At 47.2% G+C, this 26383-nt stretch overlaps 1 protein-coding gene across 1 annotated transcript in view; it reads left to right on the forward strand.

Annotated features, from left to right (window-relative positions):
- AGO2 (argonaute RISC catalytic component 2) overlaps positions 1 to 26383 on the forward strand; it is a 103542-nt gene that overhangs the window by 29211 nt on the left and 47948 nt on the right. The window contains exon 2 of the mRNA XM_069465947.1: positions 20852 to 21047. Coding sequence (XP_069322048.1) covers positions 20852 to 21047 — 196 coding nt within the window. The remainder of the gene's footprint in view (positions 1 to 20851; positions 21048 to 26383) is intronic.

The following is a 26383-nucleotide window of genomic DNA, read 5'->3' on the forward strand; positions in this document are numbered from 1 at the left end:
GAAAGACCAAGGAGGAGGGCAGGGAGGAATCTGTGGGCTGGCCCAGCATCCCCAGCAGGGACCAGTTTCATGGAAAACAGTTTTTCCACAGACCGGGGTGGGAGTGGGGAGCTCGGGCAGGGATGCGTGTGAAGGGGAGCAGCTGTAAATACAAATGAAGCTTCGCTCGCCGCTCACCTCCTGCTGTGCGGCCTGGTTCCTAACAGGCCAGGGACTGGTAACAGTCTTCTGCCTGGGGGTTGGGGACCGCAGGGCTGGCTCACACCTGACCTGGCACCATGCACCTAATGACCAGACTCAGGACAGTCTGCCATCTATGATTGCAAGTTCCATCAACCCTGGGTTCAACCAACTACGGGTTGAAAACATTTGAAAAAAAGCAATCAAAAAATAGCAATACAGACTGGGTGCAGTGTATGCCTGTAATCCCAGCACTTTGGGAGACCAGGGCAGGATGATCACTTGAGGTTGGGAGTTCAAAACCAGCCTGGGCAACATAGTGAGACCCCATCTCTACAAAAAATTAGCTGGGTGTGGTGGTGTGTACCTGTAGTCCTAGGTACTTGTGAGGCTGAGGCAGGAGGATCACCTGAGCCTAGGAGTTTCGGGATACAGTGAGCTATGATTGTGTCACTGCACTACAGCCTGGGTGACAGAGCAAGACCCTGTCTCTTAATGAAATAACAACAATAAAAAATCACAAATTTAAAAAATACAATGTAACAACTATCTACTAATATAGTATTTATATTGTATTTAATATTAAGTATTATAAGTAGTCTGGAGGTGACCTAAAGCATACAGGAGGATATGTGTAGGTAATGTGCAAATACTGTGTCACTTTATATTAGGGTCTTGAACATCCCTGGAATTGATATCCTTGGGGGTCCTGAAACTAGTCCCCTCGGGTACCGAGGGAGGACTGGCAGGCATGTGCCCAACTGCTGTTGAAAAAGAGGCAGCCAGACTGGTGCCGTGGGGGTGGGGAGGAGAGAAGATTAGAACCTGTCTGGATGTCATCCATCACTGTCGTGCACGCTCATCGGCCTACTGTTTGCCGGGCATTCTGCTCAGTGCTGGCGATGTACCTGTGAACAGAAACCTCGCTGCCCTCCCTGGGTTTGCCCCGTGCAGGGAGGACAAAATGTGTAGTGTGCCAGGCAGCAAGTGCCTCGGAGAAAAACAGGGCGGGGGAGTGGGGTGGGCAGAGGCCATTTGTAACACGGCACAGTCAGCAGTGGTCTCTAAGAAGGTGACATCTGAACAAAGACCTGAAGGAGGCAGGTGAGTGAGCAAGCCACAGGGACTTCTGAGGAAAGAGTGCGAGCAGAGGAAATGGCACATGCAGAGGCCCTGGAGCAGGCACCGGTTGGACATTCTGTGGCCAGTGGGTGGCAAAGATCATAGTAGGTGAGAGGGGCTGGGTGGGGTGTTAGCAGTGAGGGTGTGGCTGTTCCCCTGATGGCGATGGGAAGCCACAGGGGGTTTGAGCAGAGGAGTGTCCCGGCCATCCTTACTGGTCTCTGGCTGCTGTGTGGACACACAGAGTGGCCCTGGTAGGAGCCGTGGAGTGATGCAGGTGGGGAGAGATGGGGGCTTGGATCTGGGTGTTAATGGTGCAGATGGTCATTTCAAAGGTGCTTTAGAGGAAGGGGCAATAAGATTGTCACGGGCCAGATGTGAGATGGGACGGTAGAGTGTCAGGGATGGCACCAATATTTTGGCCTATTTCTAATCCAGGATCATTGGGACTAAAAGTGAGGAAAAAAAAAAAAAAAAAGAATAACACCTTGGCCTGGGCAGTGGCCTCGTGACTGAGACGGGAACACCTGGATGGGCGTTAATTGCGGGGTCTTGACCCAGTCTCATGGGTTCAGAGAGTAGGGAGGATCTGCTTGACTGGAGAGTGGGAGGATAAGACTTGGAGCCAGTCAGTGTAGATGACTCTTTCCAGAATGGCTGCTGTGGATAGAGGAGGAGGAAGAGGCAGAGTGAGGCATCAGGGAGGGCGTGGGTCTTGGAGGCAGGTCTGGGCGTGCCGGTGAGCGGTGTGCCCTGGACAGCCAGGGAGAGGTATGGAGGGGGCGGCAGGAGGTCCCAGCGGATGTTTGGACCAGCAAGCCTTGGAAGCCAGGCGAGGCCCCCCTGGCGTGCTGCAGGTGGATGGGGCAGCCTGGGGAGGCAAGCACTCGGCAGGGTGGGGCGATAGCCAGGCCCGGCCACGCTGAGAGCCAACAGGCCCAGAGAGCACAGGCTGCGAGAGCAGTCTCCCTCACACAGGGTAGTGACAGCCTGGCTGGGGGTGTTGAGAGAGATGGAGAGGAATGAGTGGAGGCAACAGGTTGGGGGTGGCTGGCGGGAGACTGCTTTTGTACTGAGTTGGGTGTCTGTTGGTGGTTAACCTGTGATTGCTCTGAGAATGTCTACTTGAGCTTCATTCTTTAGAGGTAGTTTTTCTGAGCATAGGTTTATGGGCCGAGAGTTTTCTATTTGCACTCTGACAACATTCCTCTGTTCTGGGTGTGCATGGTTGCTGTTAAAGTGGGCTCTCTGGTCATGGTGGTTTTGTAGCTGATCTGTTTTCTCTCTAGTGTCTGGGGGTTTTTTTTTTTTTTTTTTTTTTTGAAACAGTCTCACTCTGTTACCCTGTCTAGAGTATAGTGGTGTCATCATAGCTCACTACAACCTCAAACTCCTGGGCTCAAGTGATCCTCCTGCCTCAGCCTTACAAGTAGCTGAGACTACAGGTGCATACCACTGTGCCAAATTTTTCTATTTTTAGTAGAGACGGGATCTCGCTCTTGCTTAGGCTGGTCTTGAACTCCTGAGTTCAAGCGGTCCGCCTGCCTCCGCCTCCCAGAGTGCTAGGATTACAGGCGAGAGCTCCCGTGCCTGGCCTCTCTCTAGTGTCTTTTAAGATCTTTCTCTTTGTCTTGTCTTGTATAAGATGGAGTCTCGAGGCTTGTCTATGTTGGGAATGATCTGATAGAGAGGGCCCTTAGCCAGGAGCCGACGGTGTAGCGGTGTCCACGTGTGGGGGCCTGTCAGTGGCGGCTGGCCCTGGCTTGGGCACCCACAGCTCACCTGCAGCAGCAGGTGAGAAGGCCCAGGCGGGTGGGGCTGGGGAGACCATGGGAGCCGTCTCAGCAGCTTTTACTTCTGAAACCGAAAGCCAGTTCCCAGCTGGGGAGGATGCAGGAGGAGGTGCTGGGGGCTTGGGGAGAAGGTGTGGTGGTTGTCCCTGTGGAGGGTGGGCCTGTAAGTGGATGGTGTGGGATGCTGGCTCACACTGAGGGACCACAGGAGGGTGGCATCACCAAGGTAACGTGGGACCAATCAGTGGGCCGCAGGCTGGGGTTGAGACCAGCATCACATCAGTCCTCGATCCCAGGGGAGCCCACTTTCTCTGAGCTTGCCAACTTTCTGTTTCATTTTGGTTTTGCTCTTAGAGATGTCCCTTCCTGTGGGCCCTGCATTGCACCAAAAAGCCTGTGTCACCCAGGCCAGAGTTGCTTTGCAGCGGGAGATGTCTTCCCAGTACCTGGCTGGCTGTACTACTAGAAACCCAAGACTAAACTTTTAAAATCTGCTGCCATTTTCTCACTTCCATGACTGGGAATATGATTGACAAAGGACTTCCCATCCAACATTCCTCAGCTCCATGTGCCTTTCTCCTAAGGTGCACGCTTATGGCTCTATTTACCACGACAGGGCTGAGTGACAGTTGGACGTGTAAATAGTCTGTACTGAATCAGGGGCCTCGTGTAGCGAACGTAACTTTGGCCAAGAAGATCTGGTTGGTTTGGCACTATTAAAAAAATTGGTATTCCAGTTATGTATTGCTATGTAAAAAATCCCTCCAAAGTGAATGGCGTGAGACTACAACTATTTTGTTATACTTGTGGATACCGTGGGTCAGAAATTTAGAAAGAGCACAGTGGGGAAGTTTAGTTTGCCCTATAATGCCTCAGCTGTGGAGGGGTGAAGTGGCTTAGGGGTGGTGTCACCTGGAGGCTTCTCATATGCCTGGTGCCTGGGCTGGGATGACTCAAAGGCTGGGCTCAGCAGGGACTGTCGGCTACGGTGCTTACAGGTGGCCTTTCTGCATGGCTTGGGCTTCCCCACAGCATGGCGGTTGGGTTCCCTGACGAAATGTCCTGAAAGCGAACATTTCCAGGAACAGGGTGGAATCTGCATGGCCTTTGTGACCCAGCCCCAGAAGCCCACAGCATTATTTTCTCCCTGCCCGTTGCCAAGCTGGTCCCAGCTGCTTGGGTTCCGGGAAGGGGTCACAGACCCCACCCTCTCAGTGGGGCTGTTTTAAAACTGCCCAGTATTATCTTTCCAAAAAAATTAATTGGGACCAACTTTACGAAGCAGGGTTACATAATTGTCTGTGTTGTTCAAGGTGGTCACCAAATACCAATTTTTCTTTGTTAACAATATGTAGGAAAGACGGATCCCGTGTGAGTGCTTTCAGCCACACTTCAGCTCAGCTGAGCAGTGTGATGAGCAGAGTTACACTGCACCTTCTCGTAGAATGCTAACACAAAACCACACAGAATCTGGTTTAATTTTTTTCAGAATGAGTGAACATTTTTGGTTCCTTAAGCCCCACCCCTGGTGATCTTGACTTACCATTGTGCTGCAGGGTCTGATAGAGAACATACGTTAACACAAAGCCAGGCAGCAGAGGCTCCTGCCCAGGGCAGGACTGATTAAAGGAAATGCTTTTAAGTAGATTTTATACTTGTCCCTCTTCTGTACCTTGCAGTGTTTGTTGTTTGTCAATGGCATCTTGGTTAAATTAACTTTTCTAATTAGCGGTTGCTCCCGTCCAGGAATGCAATGGATTTAAGCAAACTGGTTGGGTTCTTTTTAGTTCTAACAGTGTGCCTGTGGATTCGGTCTCATTTTCCTTTTTTTTAATTTAATTTTTTAGTAGAAGCGGGATCTCATTCTTGCTCAAGCTGGTCTTGGAACTCCTGAGCTCAAGCGATCCTTCTGCCTCCGCCTCCCAGAGTGCTGGGATTACAGGTGTGAGCCACTGCGCCCGCCGATTGGATTCAGCCTCATTTTTACATGGCAATTATGTTGTCCGCGTGTGTCTTTGTCTCCAGTTGTGTTGTTTATTTCTTTTTCTTTTCTTACTGCCTTTGCTGAGATCTGTTGAAGTGGTGATATCATTGTTGATTGTTTAGTTCTGACCTCAAAAGAATTCCTGGTACATCCCCAATGGGAATGAGGTTGCAGTAGGTTTTCTTTAGATACCTCTTGTTAGGGCAAAGAACCCCTCTATCCTACGTTGCTCGGGGCTTTTGTCTATTTTGTTTATTGTTTTTGTCTTTTAGATCATGAGAGGATCTTGATTTCCAGACAGGTAAAAAGATATAAATCATAAAATGAATGTCGTATAGCAGCCACCTAGTTTAATGGAATGGCTTTGAGCACTCCCTCGGGGGCCACTTTCATGTGCATCTTAAATTTGTCACTTAGGGGGTTGCCTGGACCCTACAGGTGGTGTAATTCAAAACCCAAGCCTGAGCATAGGACCCCATGGCTGCAGATATCCAGGGGGGAGCCCACTCCCTCTCCCTCTCACCACCCTTCCTCCCACTCCGGCTCCTCTTGGGCAGACTTTCTGCCTTCGTAGTCACCAAAGATGTTGGGCTTACAGAACCCAGCAGACTAGGTCTTAAATTCCAGGGTGCCTATTTTCTAACTGTGACCATATTGGTTACTTAATTTATCTGTAAAATGGATACAGGGATAGTCCTTGTCATAGGTTGCTTAATACTATTAATAGTTAAGAGAATGAATGTAGTGCACCACCACATAGCAGATGTTCAGTGAGCATCTCTTTCAGATACTGGTCTGATCATGGCCATGATCCCAGGTGCCGAACAGTAACTGTGTTTCAGCGGGTGCTTACTGAGCACGGACGACCTGCCAATTTTGACTTTGTGTGTGGGGTGCCAAGAGGGGTGGTATGGGTGCCATGGCTGTCCCCACTGGGCTCGAGATCTAACAGGAAGAAATACTCTCTGCCCGCAAACTACTGAAACACACAGTAGAACTGACTCCAGCATGAGAGGTGTGAACAGTACAACAGGAACAGCCAGAAGGGAGAGGTGACTTTGGAGAACGTGGTGTGTTGTCGCATTTCTCTTGTGGAGCAGAACCGGGAACATGCACAGGGAGGCTGGCTCGTGGGAGACCACTGGGCTCACGTAGTTGAACCTAAACTTCTGGATCCTGGTGAATGAATCCTGCTGCCTTTGCCTAATTCTTTTTGGTGCAGTGGCTTCAAAACATCTGACCAAAGCATTTGTAGTTGTCCTCCAGCACAGAGACCGTGCTCTCGCTTGTGGTCCAAGCCTCTTACTTAGCACAAGGGTCGTGGAAGCTGTGGCGGTCTATTTCCTCCCTGTCCTGCTGCCGTCAGTGGCCGAGCTGCCTTCAGTGGCCGAGCTGCCTGGGAACACCTGGCTCCTCACACTGTTTTGTCTTGTCCTTTATTTCCTTCCCATCCTCTGTTAGAACCCCTAGAACAGTGAGCTCAGTGGTGGCTGGGCCCTGTGTGCCCTGCAGCCCAGGGCTGGGCCCCACCTGGGTCAGGGTGGCTGTCTGCTGTGAGGCTCGGGGCAGGCGGGGTCACCTGTCTGTCGGTTCTCCCAGGCTGCAGATGACACAACGCGTTGATGCTGAGTGTAACGGGCTCGTGCGTTGTAGCAGATGAGCAGGAGATGTTGATGGGTTTTGCTGCCTAGCTAATAAAAATAGACATTCTTTTTAAGACAGGCAAAAGGCTAAGACGCGTTAGTAGCCCTGTGGGATGGAGCTGAAATTGTGGTTTTTCATTTTCGATGTCATTTTCTCTTCCTGATTCCCTTTCTCTTAAAATTAGTCCTCACAAGCTAATACTGATAGATCAGGTTTAAGCAGGCTTGAGTTAGCTAGAGATTTCTGAATGCTAATTTCTTCTTATTCCAGTACCACAGTTTAAGCTTTGAGGCTCAGGCATTGGAAAGGGCCCTTCTCGGGCAGGGAGGTGAGGGTTGGCCCTGGCCCAGCCCTTTGGTGTCTGTCGTGGCTGTTGCCAGGAAAGCAGTTAGGGAAAGCAGGGGCAGCCAGGCTTGTCAAACTGCTGCTCATGATGAGAAATTCATTTCCAGCTCACCTGGTTCATGCTTGAGCGTGGGCGACACGACAGGAGTGACAGTTTACAGAATGGCACTTTCCTCAGTAGGTGGGATGTGCCATTACAGAATAAAAGAACGCTGACCGGTGGGTGGCCAGCTGTGGCTCAGCGGTCACTGCTCTAGCTGGATCGTGGGGCTGCTTATGCCATCACCGCAGATGCCACCCCCTGCACTGATGCGAACATCACACTTCCCCAGCGCCCACGCTGGCACTGGAGAGACAGTGAAGCTCTCAGAATTGGAGTTCCTAGCTTGTGCTTGCTGGAAAAGGTGTATGTAAATGAGGTGGTTTTCTTGCCACCTTGGAAAATGATTCAGCCCTGTGAGCGCGGGAGGGAGAGCGGGACTCCCCGCCTGAGTCGGCAGCAGAGCGGAGGCACAGGGCCCTGCCCAGGTGACGTCACAGGGCATGGTTACACTGTGAAGGAACAACAGATCTTCTGCGGAGTTTTTCCTCCCCCCTCCCCTTTTATAGAATTCTAGTATGAGTTCCCTGTAACTGTGATGTAAAACCCAAATTATGGCTTGAGTCTTCTATTTCAAATAATATGTTCACCAGCAAAGATGCAAAAGAGCGTGATGTGCGCTGGGGCAAGGATGCGTGTTTGCATTTTGCCCTGGCTGGGCAGGTCCCCAGGGGCTGGCAGGCACCAGGGGAGTTCTCCAGGACAGGGCTGTGTGGCCACAGGGTGAAGCAGAGGTCACGATGCCCCCGAGCCTCTGGCAGACGATGGGCCCTGTCTCCGTGCTGGGCACTTCTCAGCTGCCGCTCCGCCTCCTACCTCCCAGCATCTGCGCTCCCAGGGACAAGCCTCTTCGCATACAAGTCGCACTTTGCTCATTCGTGAAACATACAGTGGGAAAAGAGGCCTGCCTCAGACCTTGCATTGAGCACGTCTCTAAACCTCTCTGGGTGTCTGTTGATGGTGTAATGATTATGTGTGCTTGCTTACTCAGTTTTTATTTTCTTCAATGTAGGAAAATGTCAGAGAAAAATAGAATGCTGTATCAAGCATTCATTTGTCCTTCTCTCAGAATTTGTTCATACTCTTCTTTGTAGGCTTTTAAAAAATAAATGTTATTTTTTAATGATACATACAGTATGCTTTCTTAAAAACAGAAGTAGCTATGCACAGTGGTGCCTGCCTGTCATCCCAGCTACTCATGGGGCTGAGGTGGGAGGATCCCTTGAACTCAGGAGTTTGAGTCCAGCCTGGGCAACATAGTAAGACCCTGTCTCTTAAAAAAATAAAATAAAACCTTTAGTACAGAAGCATAAAGAAGAGTAGAAAGGCCAATTGTTGCTCGAGCACTCGGGGATAATCACTGTGAAAATTTTGTTTTATAATCCTTCAATACATGTTCTTATTCATATGGTGTGTGTGTGTGTGTGTGAGAGAGAGAGAGATTATAAGACGGATGGGATTGCATCAAACACCATTTTGAAACTTGCTCCCACTTGCCAATATATGGACCTCTCTCTGTGTAATTAATGTGGATGCATGATGTCACTCAACTGTCATCATAGTTCATTTAACCTGTTTTCTACTAATGGACATTTCAGTCATTCTTAGTCTTCCATGCTGTCATGTCTAGATGCCCGAGTATCTCAATAGGACAAATGCACAGATGTTGAGTTCCTAGACCAAAGGACACATAATTTTAAAATACCTCTGTTAAAATTATGGATGTGGCTCATGCCTGTAATCCTAGCACTCTGGGAGGCCAAGACAGGAGGATCGCTTGAACCTAGGAGTTTGAGGCTGCTGTGAGCTGCGATGACGCCAGTGTGAGACTCTGTCTCAAAACAAACCAAAAACCATGGATGGATGGGAGTAGTCATATTGTCCCTGCTCTTATCAGCGCTAGCTAGGCAAAATATTATTTATAATTTTAATTTATTTCTTTGATCAAAGGCTAAATACATTTTTTTTTTTTTTTTTTTTTTGAGACAGAGTCTCACTCTGTTGCCCAGGCTAGAGTGAGTGCCGTGGCATCAGCCTAGCTCACAGCAACCTCAAACTCCTGAGCTCAAGGGATCCTCCTGTCTCAGCCTCCCGAGTAGCTGGGACTACAGGCATGCACCACCATGCCCGGCTAATTTTTTCTATATATATTTTTAGCTGTCCATATAATTTCTTTCTATTTTTAGTAGAGATGGGGTCTCGCTCTTGCTCAGGCTGGTCTCGAACTCCTAAGCTCAAACGATCCGCCCACCTCGGCCTCCCAGAGTGCTAGGATTACAGGCGTGAGCCACCGCGCCCGGCCTAAAAACATTTTCGTATGTTTATTGGCTACTGGTGTTTCTTATGCACTGTCCGTTCATCCCCCTTGCCCATTTCCTGCTGGAGTTTTAAATTTTCTCTTTATCAATTTCTACAAACTGTGTATATTTATATTTTTTAGGTTTGTGAATTTGTGATGTCACAAAATTTTGAGTTTGTCATGTCTTTAGAGGAGTTTTTAAACATCATACGTAGTCAAGTTTGTTCTTTTGTGGCCTCTGATTTTTGGTTCTAAGCAAAAGCGTTTCTTCCCCCAAATTATAAAAGGTTACTAAATTTTAAAATATTTTGGCTGGACTCAGTGGCTCGTTTGTGGGCCAGGAGTTCGAGACCAATCTGAGCAACATAGCAAGACCCCATCTCTACAAGAAAACAGAAAAATTAGCTGGGCGTGGTGACAGACACCTGTAGTCCCAGCTACTCTGGAGGCTGAGGCAGGAGGATCACTTGAGCCCAGGAGTTGGAGGCTGCAACGAGCTATGATGACACTACTGCACTCTAGCCTGGGAGACAGAGTGTGACCCTGTCTCTAAAGAAAAGAGAAATTAAAATATATCTATTTCTGTGAATGCTTTTGTTTCAAAATACTATCTATTTACAGTTCACACCCATTTGGAATTTATTTTGTGATAAGATGTGAGAGGGAGCTCACCTTGTTTTTTTCCCCTTGAATATTCAGAAAGTTGTTCCAACACGCTTTTTTCTTTCCTGTACCGTTGATTAGAGTGCCACCGTAGTCCAGCCTGAACTCTGCTGGTGGCTTGGTTGTACACTCCTATTCATAGGGAGACTGCAATGGTTCTTCTTCCTGCCCTCTTCTGAAGCTGAGCACCCTGAGAACGGGGACCCAGGAGGTGCTTGGAAAGTGTGGAGTGAGTGGAATCCTGCCATGGGGTGGTGCTTACAACGCTGTAGCACAGGGCTTGGCACGTCAGACCTCCCTAATGGCCTCTTAGATCTAACCAAGTGAACATGGAGAGGCTAGACTGTTAGGCACTGTTAGCTCCTCTGTCTCCTTTTGTTTGATTTAAGCATATCTGCTCTCTCAAAGGCAGCTTTGCCTGTCCGCTGACTTCTGGACATTTCTGTTCTCCATCTGTAAAGCGAGCACCATATTTGCCTTACCTGTATTAAGGATTGAATGAGATGCGTGAAGAAACTCGCACTGTGCCGGGTGCAATAGGGCCATTACTTCTTAAATTATTATGGGAGCTTAAAATGTGAATGCACGTGTCAAAAAGGGAAATGAAACATTTTACATAGGCATTGAGAAGTATTCTGGGTATCTAGAATGAATCAGTTATGTAAACGCACAAAGGAGTTTTTTGAACTTTGCTGTTTAGCACAGATGGGGAGTGAAGGTGACAGGTCAGATTCTGTTTTTTAATTTATATGCTTTTATTGATAAATAATAGATGTACGTTTTGGGGGGATGCATGTGATTGGTAGGTCAGATTCTTGCATGTTTTAGGTGAAAAAAGGAGGACTGAGGTTTTTTAGAGGAATAGACTGTTCACTGAAATGAACATGTGGAGATGCACGTGGAGTGCTGTGAGGGAGGAGACCGGCCAGTGCAGGGGACAGTGTCGGTGGAGGGAGACCTGGAAATCGGGATCCTGGCCCCTGCGCTCCCCTGGCCAGGTGCCTGGGGCCGGGTCACCCCAGCCTGTGGAGCCCCAGCTCCTCCTCGGTGCGGTGAACACCTGTGTCTGAGAGGGCAGGTGTGCGGGTAGATGAGAACGTGTCTGTCTGAAATCTCATTCCTACGGTGTAGTAGATGCTTGATAAATGCTGGCTTCTTTAGTTGAAACAGTCCTCATGTGAATGCCTCATGATTTTACCCTAAAAGCACTTGGCATTGAGTTATAAATCAGTAAGGTGAGCTTTTGTCTGTTTTTTCTTGAGGCAGGGTCTCACTCTTTTGCCCAGGCTGGAGTGCAGTGGCATCACCATAGCTCCATTGCAGCCTCCAACTCCTGTGCTCAAGCCATCCTCCCACCTCGGCCTCCCAAGGTGCTGGGATTACAGACGTGAGCCACCACACTGGGTCCATAGGTGTTTTAACTAAGAGTCAGTGTGACATTAAGATATTCTTTTATTCATCTACTCCTTCATTCGGTGAGCAGTTGCACAAAACTGGATACAACCCCTGCTGTTGTGATGCTCACATTCTAGTGGGAGAGGCAGATACTAATCAGAGAATTACCAAAGAAATACACGGTCAAACCGGTAAGGGCTGGAGAGAAGCTAGGGAGAGACGTGCGTGTGAGATGTTTTCCACGTCTTCACTGAGCTTTTGTCAGGTGCTCGCATTGCATGGCGACAGTTTTTGAGAAACGCTTGAAGAGAATGCGGTTACCTTAATAGATCCAGCAGTAATGGTGACCACGCCTATCGGCTACGGTGATTTGGGAACGTTTCTGTGGGAGGAATTTACATTTTACCAGTATTTCTTTCATTCTGCTTTGTATATATTATACTATTTCTGATATCGTTGAGTAAAGACAGATGGTCAGAGGGCAGGGTTTTGACTTGTGAGGGAAAATTTATTCAAAATTTACAGGAAAACAAAATTTTTTATAGGTCCCAGGGGTGGTTTTGGAGACCATTTCTCAAAGAAATGATGATCGTTGGAGTTTCAAGTTAAATCGCAAAAGTCCCTTAAAAACCCCATTGTAGATGAAATTCTTTAAATTTGCCATGAAAATAAAGAACAATATTGTTAGTCATCTGTAGGAGGGTAGTTGGATGTTTGTTTTATAATTAATCCTAAACTGTATATATGTGTCATATACTCTTTGTATGCACGCTGTATTGCTCACTACAGTAAGGTTAAAATATTTTTAGAATATTACTCATTAGACCGGAAGAGTTGAATGAGTAATTTCAGTCGTCATCCCCAGTCCTGACTCGGGAGGCTGGTGGCTGGTGTGGCTCCGGCAGGCAGTGCCGGGCCTTCCCTGGGGTGTGCTCGCTGCTGCCCTCGCCCTGGCACCTCCGCAGCCCCTGCTTTGGGAGCGACAGCTCCCCTGTCCAGGTTGCCTCCCAGGGCCCCCTCTTTTGGCATTGCCAAGAACCAGGCTGAGGCAGATTGGAAATGCCCAGAGAATTTTTACCCACAAAGATCAGAAATGAGACTTCCAGGAGCCAGGCCCCGTGTGTGAAGATGACACGTTTCCAAAGAGCAGCTGTCTGTCTCGGCAGTTGGCCGTCCTCCCCCGTGCCGGGGAGCCTGCCCAGGGTTCCCTCCAGTCTCTCCTTTCCTCTTTTGTTCTGAGTGGGAGGCGCCACCCAACCTTCCCAAGGGTGTGGGGAGCGGAAGTGCCAGTTCCTTCTTAGGGTGTAGATGCGGCGTGGCTGTGGTGTAGGGTGGGTCCCGTGTCCCCTCTCACAGGAGAACGGGTAGGGGTGGTTTCCTACGCTGGGACTCACCAGGTCCTCAGGCTGCAGCAGGGTCTGTCCCCAGGGAACAAAGGACCAGGGCTCAGGCTGACGGTGGCTTTCGTGCAGTGTTCTCTGAGCCAAGCACACTTGGGGCCATTTCTCACCACATTTAAACACCTTAGTGTAATCAGCTGATGCCTGGGCACAGATGCCCCCGGTTAAAAAGATCACCATGATGCAATTTCTGCTAAATACTGGTGGGTGGCACTTTCTGGCACGTTCTGTGCTCTGGCTGGTGGCAGAAGCAGCCTTTGCAAACATGGCCAGTGAGGTGTCTGTTGACTCCTTTCCACCGTGGAGCGTCTATCTGCCTGTCCTCCACTCTCTCCCATGTTCTGAGGGGTCCTCTAGGCCTGGGACCTGGGGCCCCAAAGGACAGGGGTTCCTTTTCCTCACCGTCCTGTCACATTTTACTTTGTGTCCCTGAAAACCTGGGGAGCTTCAGAGCTCACTTCAAGCAGAGTTCACCAAGGTCTGGGAGCCAGACCGGGCAGGTGAAGGTGTCTAGGTGCAGACCCAGCTCCCAGCCGGGCTCCACTTGGCCGTGATGCTTGGGTGGACCGCAAGAGCGAACGGTCCTGCGTCTTGGCAATCGGCCAGACTCAAATCCACCTCCCCGTGGAAGCAGGCTGGGTTTGGTTTTGTTGTCTTTGTTCCTAGTTGGCTGGTGGGTTGCCCGGGTCTGACACTACAGCTCTGCAGAGTGTGTAGTTGTTTTGTCTCCAGCTGACAGAAGCAGATGTTCCTGTCTGCATTCTTAGCGCTCATTCTGAGAATGCCTTCATTCATTTCACCAGGGAGGCTGCTGTGACTGTGTTTAATCTAGTTCAGTCAACCTGGGTGGCCATCGTCACCGAGGCTCGCCTGTGTAGACAGCAGGTGAATTGTCAACTGCGCACCCTTGTTTTAGCAGGAGGGTACCAGTTTGAGCATCTGCTTTCTGGTCTGTGCTCCAGTGAGCCATCGACCTGTCCTGCTCCCATACCTCATAGCGAACAGCTCAGATCCAGGTGGTCGCACTGCTCAGACAGCACCTGGCCAGGGCACCCGGACGCATCTGTTGCTCAGCCAAGAAGCCTCCATTTGAGCATGGAGGAGACCACGCCCATGCCCACCGGCACTACAGCCCTGAGCTATTTTTATCACTTTCTTTGGCCGTCATAATTTCTAGCTTTTGCCCCACACAATAAAAACAGAGTTCTAGAAGGAAAACAGGATACGCATGCTTTGAGTAAGGATGTTCTGAAAAGAGTTTTGCATACCATTTGGGTAGCAAATCTCTCAGTATTGGTGTCCCCTGAGACACGGGTGCCGAGGGCCGGGCAGCTTCCTAGAAGAGAGCCCTTGCTCCAGCCTTTCCGCAGAGCCATGACACAAGCTCAGGTGGTGGCTGGACAGCAATGTGATACAGACCCCGGGCCTCGTGGTTTTCTAGCCGGAGGCCAAGGCTGCTTAATTTATGAGCTGAGCTGAGCTCCTCATTTACTTCACGGGCTGTGTGGTTTAGATTTTTCTTAAGGAACATTTAAGTCACCTAGGAGTGCACAGTCATGCAGGTCTTTTTGTTTTTTAAAGGTCGCATAACTCAGATGTCACAGAAGGAATGAGCGGAAGGAATGCGTGTGTCGGGGCGGGAGGCAGGAACCCCACTGGGCACCGGCCTCTCTCGGAAGTCTCAGTGTACGTGTCCCTCCCCCAGATTTAGCCCCCAGAGCAGTCTCCTGGGCATTGTGTCCCCAGCACCTGCGTAGGGCTGGGCTCACAGTCGGTGACTCAGCAGGCTGGAGGGACGGCTGAGTTACTCTCTCCCTGCCCTCAGTTCCCAAGGCGACTTCCTGCTCCAAATCCTGTGATTCATTCATTACATGTCATCTCTGGTCGAGGACATTTTCCTTGGCCTGGGGGGATATACACTGGTGACATTTGCATGTGTACTTGTTACACAGTAGGCGCTCAGTAAAAGCCTGGGTGTGTGGGGGTGGGGACCAGGTTGCAGCAAGTTGTCATCTCCCCCTTAGGTTCAAGATCTGTGTCCCCAACCTAACGTGTTAAGCAGTTTTTTTAAAAATCAATTTTATATGCACAAGTCTATAGAAAATAGCAGAGATGTAATCTCTAGACAATTTTTCGAGCTTGTCTGCTCACTTGTCCCAGAAGAGCTTGCTTTCCATGCCAGGCGCTGGCTTGTTTCTTCCCTCAGTGGTGTCGGTAGAGCCACTTTCCCAGAGCGCCCAAGCCCAGTTCCCAGCCTGCCGTGCTGGTGTGGCCCCAGGCACGTGTGGCCTGATGTCAGCAGCTCTGCTGTCAGGCCCCGGCAGGACGCTGCGTCGATTCCCAGCTCCCAGCCCCTCTTGCCCAGGCAGCCCATGTGAGAGCCCGGTTGTCATGGCAGCCGGTAAATCGTGAGCTCAGCGCACATCAGCGCAGCCATGGAGACAGGAGAGCCCCCGCCAGGCGCAATCCTGTCGTCAGAGCCGCTCCTGTCTTGGCTGCCAGGCCACGGGAGCCACGGCCCAGGGGGCAGACCCGGCCCATCCCGCAACACAACAGCAGCAACCACAGGAGACTGTGGTGACATTTTTGGGAGCCGAGACACCGTCTTCTGTGTTTAGGGATGAGGCCGCTCTGTCCCGTGAGCAGGCAGTTCTTACACATTAGGTCTTGAACTGCCACACCAGCCTGGTGGAGCTTGTGAGACGTCCCTTCCAGAGTAGTGGTTTTCAAGGCACAGAACAAAATACATAGGATGGCAAAGAAAACCAGTCACACTGAGGCAGTTAACAAAATACCGTCTCAAATGTGTGACAAAGTAGTAAATGACCTCCTTGTTCACTTTTAAGTGCAAGATCCAGCAGCAGGTGAGTTGGAAACACACTGTGTGGCGTAGGTAAAGGCTGCCAAGTGACATGGGCACACCTGTGCCTTTTGTCAGTGTTGCAGGTTCTGCTGATGTTGCTGTGGCTTTTTGCATTCCCAGTGGCAGGAAGTGCTATGTTCCAGTTAGAGGTTAGTGAAACACAGTTGAAAAATTTTCCCCATCCACATCCGCAGTAGCCCAAGTTCTCTGTGTAGACCCCAGGTTGAGAACTCCTGCTGTTGGTTCCAGGGGCCCTCTCCCCTCCCAGGCTGGCTTCTCTGGCTTTCAAATGGCCAGCTGGGCTCCTCCTACCAGGGCACTCTGGTCAGGGCTGGTCCTGGGACACTCTGTGGCCCGACGTGAGCCTCAGGGAGCCAGACCAGCTCCACAGGTGCAGGCCACAGCAGAGAGGTGGGTAGGACTGGCCTGGCTGTAACTCGGTGACCCCAGTGATTCACCTGCCAAGCTTTTTGTGTGTAGCATTTGTCCTAAGGGAGAGGGCCAGAGAGTTTACCTGTTTCTCAAAGAAGCACAGGACATCAAAAAAGGGGGGGAATCACAAAATTGTGGGGTGAACTGGTGCCATGGGAGGTGGTGGAGCTGGGGTGTGAGGCCAGGTTGGAGGGAGGCTGAGAAGTGGGCAGCAGCATCTCACACTGGGCTCAGCCTCACGCACACAGTGTCTTGTGGCATTCTAGGTGGCAGGAAGTGCCAGCATGCGTGCAGGGGCTGGGGACTATGGTGGTGGTTCTGGTGCCCGAGGACGAGGGTCAGACCCAGCAGTCAGTGGAGGTGAGAGATGGGGCCTGACTGGGGAAAGGCAGGGCTGTGTGGAGGGTGTGTTTGCACCGGCTGGTGGAAGGAAGTGCGGGAGGGGGCGGCGGGGAGGTGTCTGCCAGGCACTGCGCACCTTCGTGTGGGTCCTGGTCCCTCCCCTGGGGTGTAGGTGAAGGTGCTCTGCAAAGGCGTTTCAGCAAAGCATTTTATACTGTTGAAAGTGAAAATTTGGAAACCACCGAAGTGGCATTAGTAGGTGATGACTCAGTGAGTGATGCAATCACCAGAGATGTTTTGGAGAATATTTTATGCGCATAATGTAATGTTAAATACAAGAAGCAGGGCACAAAACTGCCTAATCCCAAGTTAGCACATGTGCACAGAATTATATATATGTGCCTAGAAAAAGGCTGGCATTTTACAGGGATTATCTCTGAGTACTGGCATTATGGGTGATTTTTATTTTCTTTGTGTTTTTTTTCTGTCTTCTGTAGTAAGCTTTGGTAATCAAGGAAAAAGCTATAGTATATGAACGCAGTCACCTAGTCATGTCTCCCAACGGGCGGAGAAGCAAGCTCCCTTCATTCAGGGGGGTGTGTCACCCACAGGGGCTGGTTTAGAAGGATCTGTGGTTGAGTGGAAAGAGCCAGGGATGGAGCTGCATGCCCAGGATGGTCCCCCCTCACCCTCTCGTCACACGGGCATGTCCACGACGAGGCAGTGTGCAGAGATCTTCTGGAAGGTGGCCAAGGTTCCTTCCCTCCGAGGGGGGTCCAGCCTGCCTTACTGAAGCCCTCCTGCCGCACACCCATGGTGATGCGGTGAGCACACGTGTCCACTTGGCCACTCCCCTGGTGCCTGTGTGGTGCCCAGGGGTTCGGGGACTGTTTTCCCAGCCTTTTCACTAGTCAGCTGTGAGGCCAGAGGCTGTGGCCATTCTGGTGCCAACGATGTGACTCTTGTGACCAGGCCTGTCTGCTGCGGAACCGGGGGCATCCATGGGTGGCCCAGGCCACACCCAGGCATCCTGCAGCTTGCTCCCTGGGCTCCCCTCCCGAGACCTGGCAGCTCCCCGGAGTCTCGTGCCCTACTCCCACCGTCGAGAGGCTGTTAACCCTCCCATCTTGAAGGTTTGTTGAGTATAAGTTCCTAGAGAATGCTCTTAGCAGGGCCACTGTTGGTGATTTTTCATTAAGCAGGACTGTCTCTTGGGGCACAGAATTTCTGCAGCCCCTCCCACCCAACCCAGGCATGCAGCCCCTTGAGAACCTTGGCAGTCCTCACCTTCCTCTTCTGTGTGCCAGCTTTCCCCTGGTCCCTGTCCCTTACTTAGAGGGAAGGCTAGGGATAGGAGCCCCCCATGGCCAGGGAGTTGTCAGGAGGTGGCCCTTGGGGGCAGGGTTCACCAGCCTGGTCTTCCAGGGCCAGTGCAGACCTGCCGGGGGATTTCTGTAGGAGGACCGTCTCGTCCTGCGGACAGCTTACTCACAAGCTCCCTCCTCTCGGCATTGGCTACACACACCGAAACTTTCTGGTCCCCGTGACCCAGTTGCTCATACAGGAAGTCGATCACTCATTCACTACACATTTCCCTTTTGCTGTTTGAGATGTGGCTCTAAAAATGGAATCTTAAAGGTGTGGAGTGATCAGCAAATCAGTAAACCCTTGGCACCTGTTTTGTACCTGCTGCAGTGCTGGGTTCTGGGCCTTGGGTTCTGGGCCTTCCTACTCACTCTAGGTAGGAATCTGGCCCAATGCATAAATTGTTAAAGTGCTGAGGGTGCTGCCAACTGTGTGTACGGGGAGGAGTCATTGCCCCTCCCAGGAACAGCTAGGGTCCCTCCGAACCACAGGCACACCTTGTTTTATTATGCTTCGAGATAACCGCATTTTTTACAAATGGAAGGTTTGTGGCAACCCTGCCTCAAACAAGTCTCTGGGCACCATGCTTCAGCAGCATGTGCTCGCTTCGTGTCTCTGTGTCTGCATATTTAGCAATAAAGTATTTAAGGTATGTACATTTTTTAAAGACGTAATGCCATTGCGCACTTAATAGACTATAGTGTAAATATAACATTTATATATGCACTGGGAAACCAAAAAATTCACTTGACTCGCTTTATTGCAACATTCACTTTATTGCAGTGGTCTGGAACTGAACCCACAATCTCCGAGGCGTGCCTATATTACATTCCAGGAATTGCTGGATGAATAAGAACGATTTGCTTTCCCACTGCCAAGGGTTTCGACCCCTGATCCGGAAATAAGATCAACACTTACAGAAACAATCAGAATAGCATTTAAAACAAAATGCTTGATTAGTTGCCAGATGAGAAGCATGATTGCGCATGCTGCCTGTGGCCGGGGGGCGGGAAGACGAGCTGGGTGTTGGAGGGAGTGTTCACAGGACAGAGAACCTGAATTTCTCCTTGGAGGATGGAGACGCTGGAGCACATCACTTGAACCACAGTGGGCTGGGCGGCCTGGCAGTATCGGGGAGATGGAGATGATGGGGCCTTAAGACACCGGCGGGGACTTGGGACACCTGGCTTGCTGTTCTGTGGACACCCAGCTCAGTGGCATCTCCCTGGCGACGTCCTCCCAGGTGCCACCTCCTACTGGCTGTTACTCGGGCTTTCCCTCATTCGGCAGCGAGTGCTTGGAGAACTCATCTCTAGGTGATATTAGACTTAATTTTTAAAACCATCTGTGTCGAATGTGGTGAATGTGTGCGTGCCCATTTACACCTTCTTCTGGCCTCTCGTACCTTTGGTTTACATCTTGTACGTTATTTCCCTTTGGGGCCAGGAGCTCACCCTGTGGGGACAGTGGCCTGTCCTGGGGCCGGCACACTCCGCCCTTGTCCTCATACGCATGTGGGGCTCCTCCGTCCACACTCCTGCTGGACTCTCCTCGCTAGTATTTTGCTTCTGATCCTCCAGCGTGTTTTGGCAGCTTATACTTGGGATGCGTGTGAATGATCAGAATAGACCTAAGATACCACCCGAGGACTCGGGCCCGCAGAGGTTTCCTTGTCTTCAGCGGTAGTTTCCTTCCCCAAGATGAGGGAGGGTGGGCCCCCCACCCCGTTTCCTCTGCCTTGAGAACTTGTGATTGTATGTGCCACATGCTTTCCTGTGAAGTGCCAGTATTTTCATTATTAAAAGCTAAAAGCAAGAAGAAGATAGCTTGTGAAATTACATGTTTTGTGAATTGCCTTTGCATTTTCCTCGTTGCTTTTAATACAGGTTAGTATTGCAAGCAGGTTCACAAGTTTCTTGTCACCCATTACAAATGCTGTAGAAGGAGTAGGGTGTTGGAGGAGGCTACTTAGGAGAAATAGGACCAGCCGGAGAAATGGGCTGAATCTGTGCTTGGTCATATTTAAGTGACATAAAGCTATTAGCTGCGGTGCAAGCCGGGGGCCCTCGGGCGGTGACGGGTGGAGGAGCCTGGTTTGGAGCCAGCATCTCAGCTCTGCTTCACCAGCCGTTGCTCTACCTACCTGTCCAGGCCTCTGACATTCTCATGTCCCACGGGGACTGCTTTGTCCTGTGGGGGACCCCTAAGTGGACAGTTATTCTCTTCCACTTAGAGAATGTTCCTGGCTCAGAAATTGAAATTGACTGTGGGTCCAGATTTCTGTGGCTTTGTGACTGGATGTTTTCTGGGACAAAAATGTAACTGTTTGTGGTTTAACTTTGTTTCTACCCTCAAAGTTTCTTCTTGCTGGGTAAATGGACACCACTGGAGAACAGGGACTGTGTGCGGTCGCTGTTCCACCTCAGTGCCTCCTAGGGAGAAGCCGTCGGTCCCCAAGGGAGTGGATGGGCTTGCTGAGCTGATGTGGCTTGAATTTTTCTCACATGGCATTGCTGAAAACCTGAATTGAGATGAAGTTTATTTCTGCATTTCCTGTGTAAATGAATGGTTTAAACAGCATCAAAGGAAGGATGCCCTGTTGACAGTTTTGGCCCCGTTAAGTACAGATGAATCTTGTCCCTTTGACCACGTCTCCCTTGCTGATAATTCACACTGCCCCATCTTTTTAGATCCTGATGTGCAAAGAATGCACACATGGCAAGTGTGATGACTGAGTTATTATAGTATATTTTAGTAAATAATCGGCTTTCTGTGGAGATGGACCTCTGTGGAAATTTGGTGTTGGGCTAGGCGTGAAGGGGAAGTACCAGAGCGGGTGTGGGGTGGCTCGGGTCTGAGGGGAGTGGGGAGGGCTGAGGAAGTCCGCTGTCCCCGTAACGGGTGTCCTCTCTGCTGTTTTCCAGTGCTTGCGCCTCCGGCGCCGCCGCCACCCCCCATCCAAGGATATGCCTTCAAGCCTCCACCTAGACCTGACTTTGGGACCTCTGGGAGAACAATCAAATTACAGGCCAATTTCTTCGAAATGGACATCCCCAAAATTGACATCTATCATTATGAATTGGATATCAAGCCAGAGAAATGCCCAAGGAGAGTTAACAGGTATCATATTCTGTCCTTTATTGATCTGTGCAGGTGGTCTGTGCCTACAGACACCATATCTGGTATTCTCAGCAAATCCATCTGACATTTTCCCAGAAAGTTTTGGATGCATTTGTGTTTCAAAAAATGTTTTTGTATTGAGACACAATTCCAGTACAGAGAAATACGCACATAGTATATGCACACCTTGATGGGTGAGTTCTGACAAACACGTACATGCATCACCCTAGAAAGATGTCTCATTCTGTCTTCCAGTCAGTCCCCAGCCTGAGTCACAGTGTTCTGATTGGTATCAGCACGGATTAGTTTCCATGGTAACCAAGTGATGAGCCAGTGAGATCATATCCCCTTGGTCCTGACTTCTTTTACTCAGCACAGTTTATTGAGATTCACCCGTCTCATTGTGCGTTTTAGTATCTTATTTTTGCTAAGGAACAATCTATTATATATTTCATAATTTATTTTTCATTTTCCTGTTAGACAGTTGGGCAGTCTAGACTTTGGCCATTATGAATATAGCTACTATGAATATTCTAGTTCAAGTCCTTTTTTGTGGTACTATGTTCTTACAAATACCTGGGAGTAGAATTGCTAAGCCAAAGGGCAGGTGTAGGTTTAGCTGCCTATGAACTTGCCGAATAGTTGGCCAAAGCAGTTGTACCATTTTACTCCTGTCGGCAGTGTGTTCCATATCCTTGTCAGCACTTGGTTTTAATATTCATTTCCCTGATAACTTGACGAGCTGAGCACCGTTTCATGTGTTTGTGTGTATATACTATTTTCCTAAATTAAATATATGTTATTTCTAGTAAAGTGTCTGTTGAAGTCTTTTGCCTATTTTTCATTGAGTTATGTGTCTTTTTGTTATTGATTTGTAGGAATTTTTAGTATATTCTAGAATCAAGTTGTATTAAGGTTCAATTTTAGTATATTCTAGAATCTAGAATTCTAATCTAGAATTTAGTATATTCTAGAATCTAGAATTCTAATCAATTTTAGTACATTCTAGAATCAAGTTGTATTAAGGTTCTCGAGAGACAGAACCAGTAGGATATATATACAGTCATGCATCACATGACATTTTGCTCAACAACAGACTGCATGTGTGATGGTGTCCCCGTAAGATTATAATGGAGCTGAAAAATTCAGCTCTATCTTGAATTCATTTTTGTGTGCGGTGTGAGGTAAGGTTCTGTTGCAAAGACTTTCCCCATTGATTTACCTTTGCAGGCACCTTTGAAAGCAAAGTCAATTGATTGGATACGTCGAATGTCCCTTATCCACAGTGCTTGGGACCAGAAGTGTTTCAGATTTTTTTAGACTTTGGAATACATGTGTTATACTTACAGTTGGGCATTCCCAGTCTGAAAATCTAAAATCCGAAATGCTCCAATGAATATTTCCTTTCAGTGTCATGTTGCCACTCAAAGTTCCATATTTTGGGGCATTCTGAATTTTCAGATTAGGGATCCTCAGACTGTATATATGGATCTATTTCTGGATTCTCTTTTGTTTTTAGGCTAATAACTGATTGTCTTATTAACTGTAGTTTTATCATAAGGCTTGAAACCACAATAATTTCTCCAAATTTGTTGTTCTTCACGGTCATTTTGGTTATCCTAGGTCTTTTGCTTTTCCAAATAAATAAAATAATAAACAACTGGTCAATTTCTACCAGAAAGCCCCTTCAACTTTTTTTTTTATTGTGATTACTTTGAATCCAAAGTATGTTATGTTCTTTGATGCTGTTGTAAATGGTATTTAAAATTTTTATTTTCTAGGAGGGGTAGGGAGTGACTGCAAATGAGTATGGTGTTTCTTTTTGCAATGATGAAGATTTTTAAAATTTAGATCATGGTGATATGGTTGCAAAACTCTGAATATACTAAAATCATTGAATTGTGTACTTGTTTTTGGTTTTGGATTTTTTGTTTGTTTTCTTGAGATAAGATCTCGTTCTGTAACAGTGAGTAGAGTGCAGTGGCATCATGATAGCTCACTACAACCTCAAACTCCTGGGCTCAAACGATCCTCCTTACTCAGCCTCCTGAGTAACTGGGACTACAGGCCCATGCCACCACGCCCGGATAAATTTTTTTTCCCCCCAATTTTTTGTGGAGATGAGGTCTCGCTATGTTGCTCAGGCTGGACTTCAACTCCTGGCCTCAAATGATCTTCTCACCTTTGCCTCCAAAGTATTAGGATTGCAGGCGCAAACCACTGTGCCTGGCCTGCATTGTACTCTTTTAATGGATAAATTGTGGTTATATGGATGATATCTCAGTAAAGATGTTACAATTTTTTTCATTATTTTTGAATAAAGATGGTTTTTACTTCTTTCCAGTTTTTAATGCATTTTTATTTCTTTCACTTGCCTTAATGCAGTGGGTTAGAAATCCATTATAATGTTAAATGTGAGTGGTAAAAGTGAACATCCTTGCCTTGTTCTTGATCTTAGGAGGGGAAGCAATCAATCTTTCATCTATAAAATATGTTAGTTGAAGGATTTTCACAGAAACCCTTTATCAGGCTGAGGGAATTCTCTTCCTCATTTGCTGGCAGTTCATCTCCTTGTTATGTTGAATTCTGTAATTTTTTTCTGTATTTGTTGAGGTGATCATATTTTTCTCCTTTTTTATCTTAATTTGGTGAGTTGTATTGATTTTTTTTTTTTTGGATGTTATATCAGCCTTGCATTCCTAAGACTGATGATGTATTATTTTACATGCATCTTCAGTCATTATGTACTATTTTTATATATTGCTTGATTGAATTTGTTAGTGTTTTGTTAAGAATTTTTTTGTCTGTGCTGCTAAGGGACATTGGTCTGTAATTTTCTTCTATTGTCAGGTTTTGATGTCAGGGTTATGTGACGTAATTAAACAGACTGCAAGGTGTTCCCTCCTCCTCTGCATACCGAAAGAGTAAAATGTGACATTTGTATAATTTCTTCCTTAAGTGTTTGACTGAATTTGTCATTGAATCCATTTGGACGTGGAGTTTTCTTTGTAGGAAATGTTTCATACAATTTAATGTCTCAGTATCAGGCTATTCAGATCTTTCTTTTTGTGTCAGTTTTGGTAGTTTGTGTATTTCAAGGATTCTCTCCACTTCATCTAAGTTGTTGGGTTTTTTGGCATGCAGTTCATAACATTCTTTTCAAGGACCTGTAGTGAAAGCCCCTGTTCTAATCTTGATATTTTACATTTCTATGTTCTATTTTTTGTTTATCTGGTTTGCTTGGGGTTTACAATTTATTCATCTTTTCACATAACCAGCTTTTTACTTTGTTGGTTTTTCTCTTCGGTTGTTTGACTTTCCCCGTTTTTCTGCTCTGATCTTTATTATTTTCTATTTTAAACTTTTCCTCTTTTGTAATATATTTAATACCTAAGCTTCCCTCTAAACCTGGTTTTGTAACACAAATTTTGATACATTTACATTTAAATTTTCATTCAGTTCAAAATATTTTCTCATTTTCCTTGTAACTTACTTCTTTACCCCATGGGTTTTTAGAAGTGTTCAGTTTCTATTTGGGGATTTAAAAAAAAATACCCCGTTATTACTGATTTCTAAATTAATTCCTTTATGGTTAGAGCACGTACTCTGTAAGATTTCAGTCTTTTGAAACTTGTTAGGACTTAATTATGCTTAAGCATGTGATTTATCTTGGTAAACATTCCCCATGTACTTGAGAAGAGTTTTATTCTGGAATTATTGGATGTTGAGTTCTATAAATGTCAGATGGACTTGCTTAATATTATTATTCTAATCCTTTATATCCTTTTTAATTTTTTTATCCAAGTGTGATGATACGGATTTGTTTATGTCTCTGTTTTTGTTTTATGTTTTTTGAAGCTCCATTGTTGGATATACATACATCTGTAATTGTGTCTTGAATGATAAATTTACGCTTTTATCATTACATAATTTCCCCCTTCTTTGTATTTGGTAATACTTCTTAAAAAGTGGTTTATAAAAATCCGAGTATTAATACAGACTCATGAACATTCTTATCCTTATTGCTTGACGTATCTTTTTGCGTGCTTGACCTTCTAACTCATGTGTGTGTTTGTATTTCAAATGCATCCCTCCAGACATCATGGAATTGGGCCTTGCTTTATCCAGTCTGACAATTTCTCCTTTTCATTGGAGTGTCAGGTTCATGCAAACTTAATGTAATTATCTGTGATTGGATTTAAGTCTGCCATCTTGCTATTTGTTTTTTATTTTTGTATCTTTTTTGTTCTTGTTTTCCTTTTTTCTTTTGGGTTCATCACATTTTTTTTTTTTTTTAGTATTCCATTTTATCTCTTCTATGGGCTTTTAATTTTATTTCGTTGATTTTTAAATGATGGCTCTACAGGTTTCGGCATGTTTGTTTAACTTACCAGTCTGCTTAGCATTACCATGCAGCTTCATGTGAAATGTAAGGACTGAATAAAAGTATGATCTGTCCCCCACCATCCTTATGGTATCCTTATATATTTTACTTCTACATATGTATAAACCCCATGGTGTGATGTTATTTTAAGGAAATTAAGATAGTTATTACATTTACGCATGTATTACCCATATCTAAATCTTTTTTTTTTTTTTTTAAGAGACAATGTCTTGCTCTATCACCCCGGCTCCACTCATTTTCCCACCCCAGCCTCCCAAGTAGCTGGGACTACAGGCACACCATGCCTGGCCAATATAGAGGGGTTTTTTTGTTTGTTTGTTTTGTTTTTTTTGGTAGAGACGTGGTCTTGCTTGTTGTACAGGCTGGTCTCAAACTCCTGGCTGAAGCGATCCTCTCACTTGGCCTCCCAAAGTGCTAGGATTACAGGCGTGAGCCACCGCTCCTGGCCTAGTGCTCTTTATCTTTTCCTGTGCATCAGTGTTTTCATCTGGCATCATTTCCCTTCAGCCTGAAGAATGTTCTTTAGCCTTTCTTGTTGTGCAAGTCTGCCAGTGATCAGCCGTGCCAGCATTTTCCAAAAATCTATGTATTTATTTATTTTATCCTCATTTTTTGAAAGATATTTGTGCTGGATATAGAATTCTGGGTTGAGAAGCCTTTTTTTTTTTTTTTTCCTCCCTCCTCAGTACGTTAAAAATGTTATTGCCTTGTCTTCTAACTCCCATTGTTTCTGATGAAATATCAGTTAAAATTCTTATAGTTCCCCTTTATGTAATTCGTCTTTTTCCTGAATGTTCTTATTTTGCTTTTCAACTGTTTTGTGATGTGTTTAAGTATAGTTTTCTTTATATTTTTCCTTCCTGGGGTTTGTTGAGTTTGTTTGATTTGTATGTTGTTATCTTTCATGAAATTTTAGAAAGTATTGACCTTC

The sequence above is a fragment of the Eulemur rufifrons genome, chromosome 3 (assembly GCF_041146395.1).
Source record: "Eulemur rufifrons isolate Redbay chromosome 3, OSU_ERuf_1, whole genome shotgun sequence".
In the NCBI taxonomy this organism is placed as follows: Eukaryota; Metazoa; Chordata; class Mammalia; order Primates; family Lemuridae; genus Eulemur; species Eulemur rufifrons.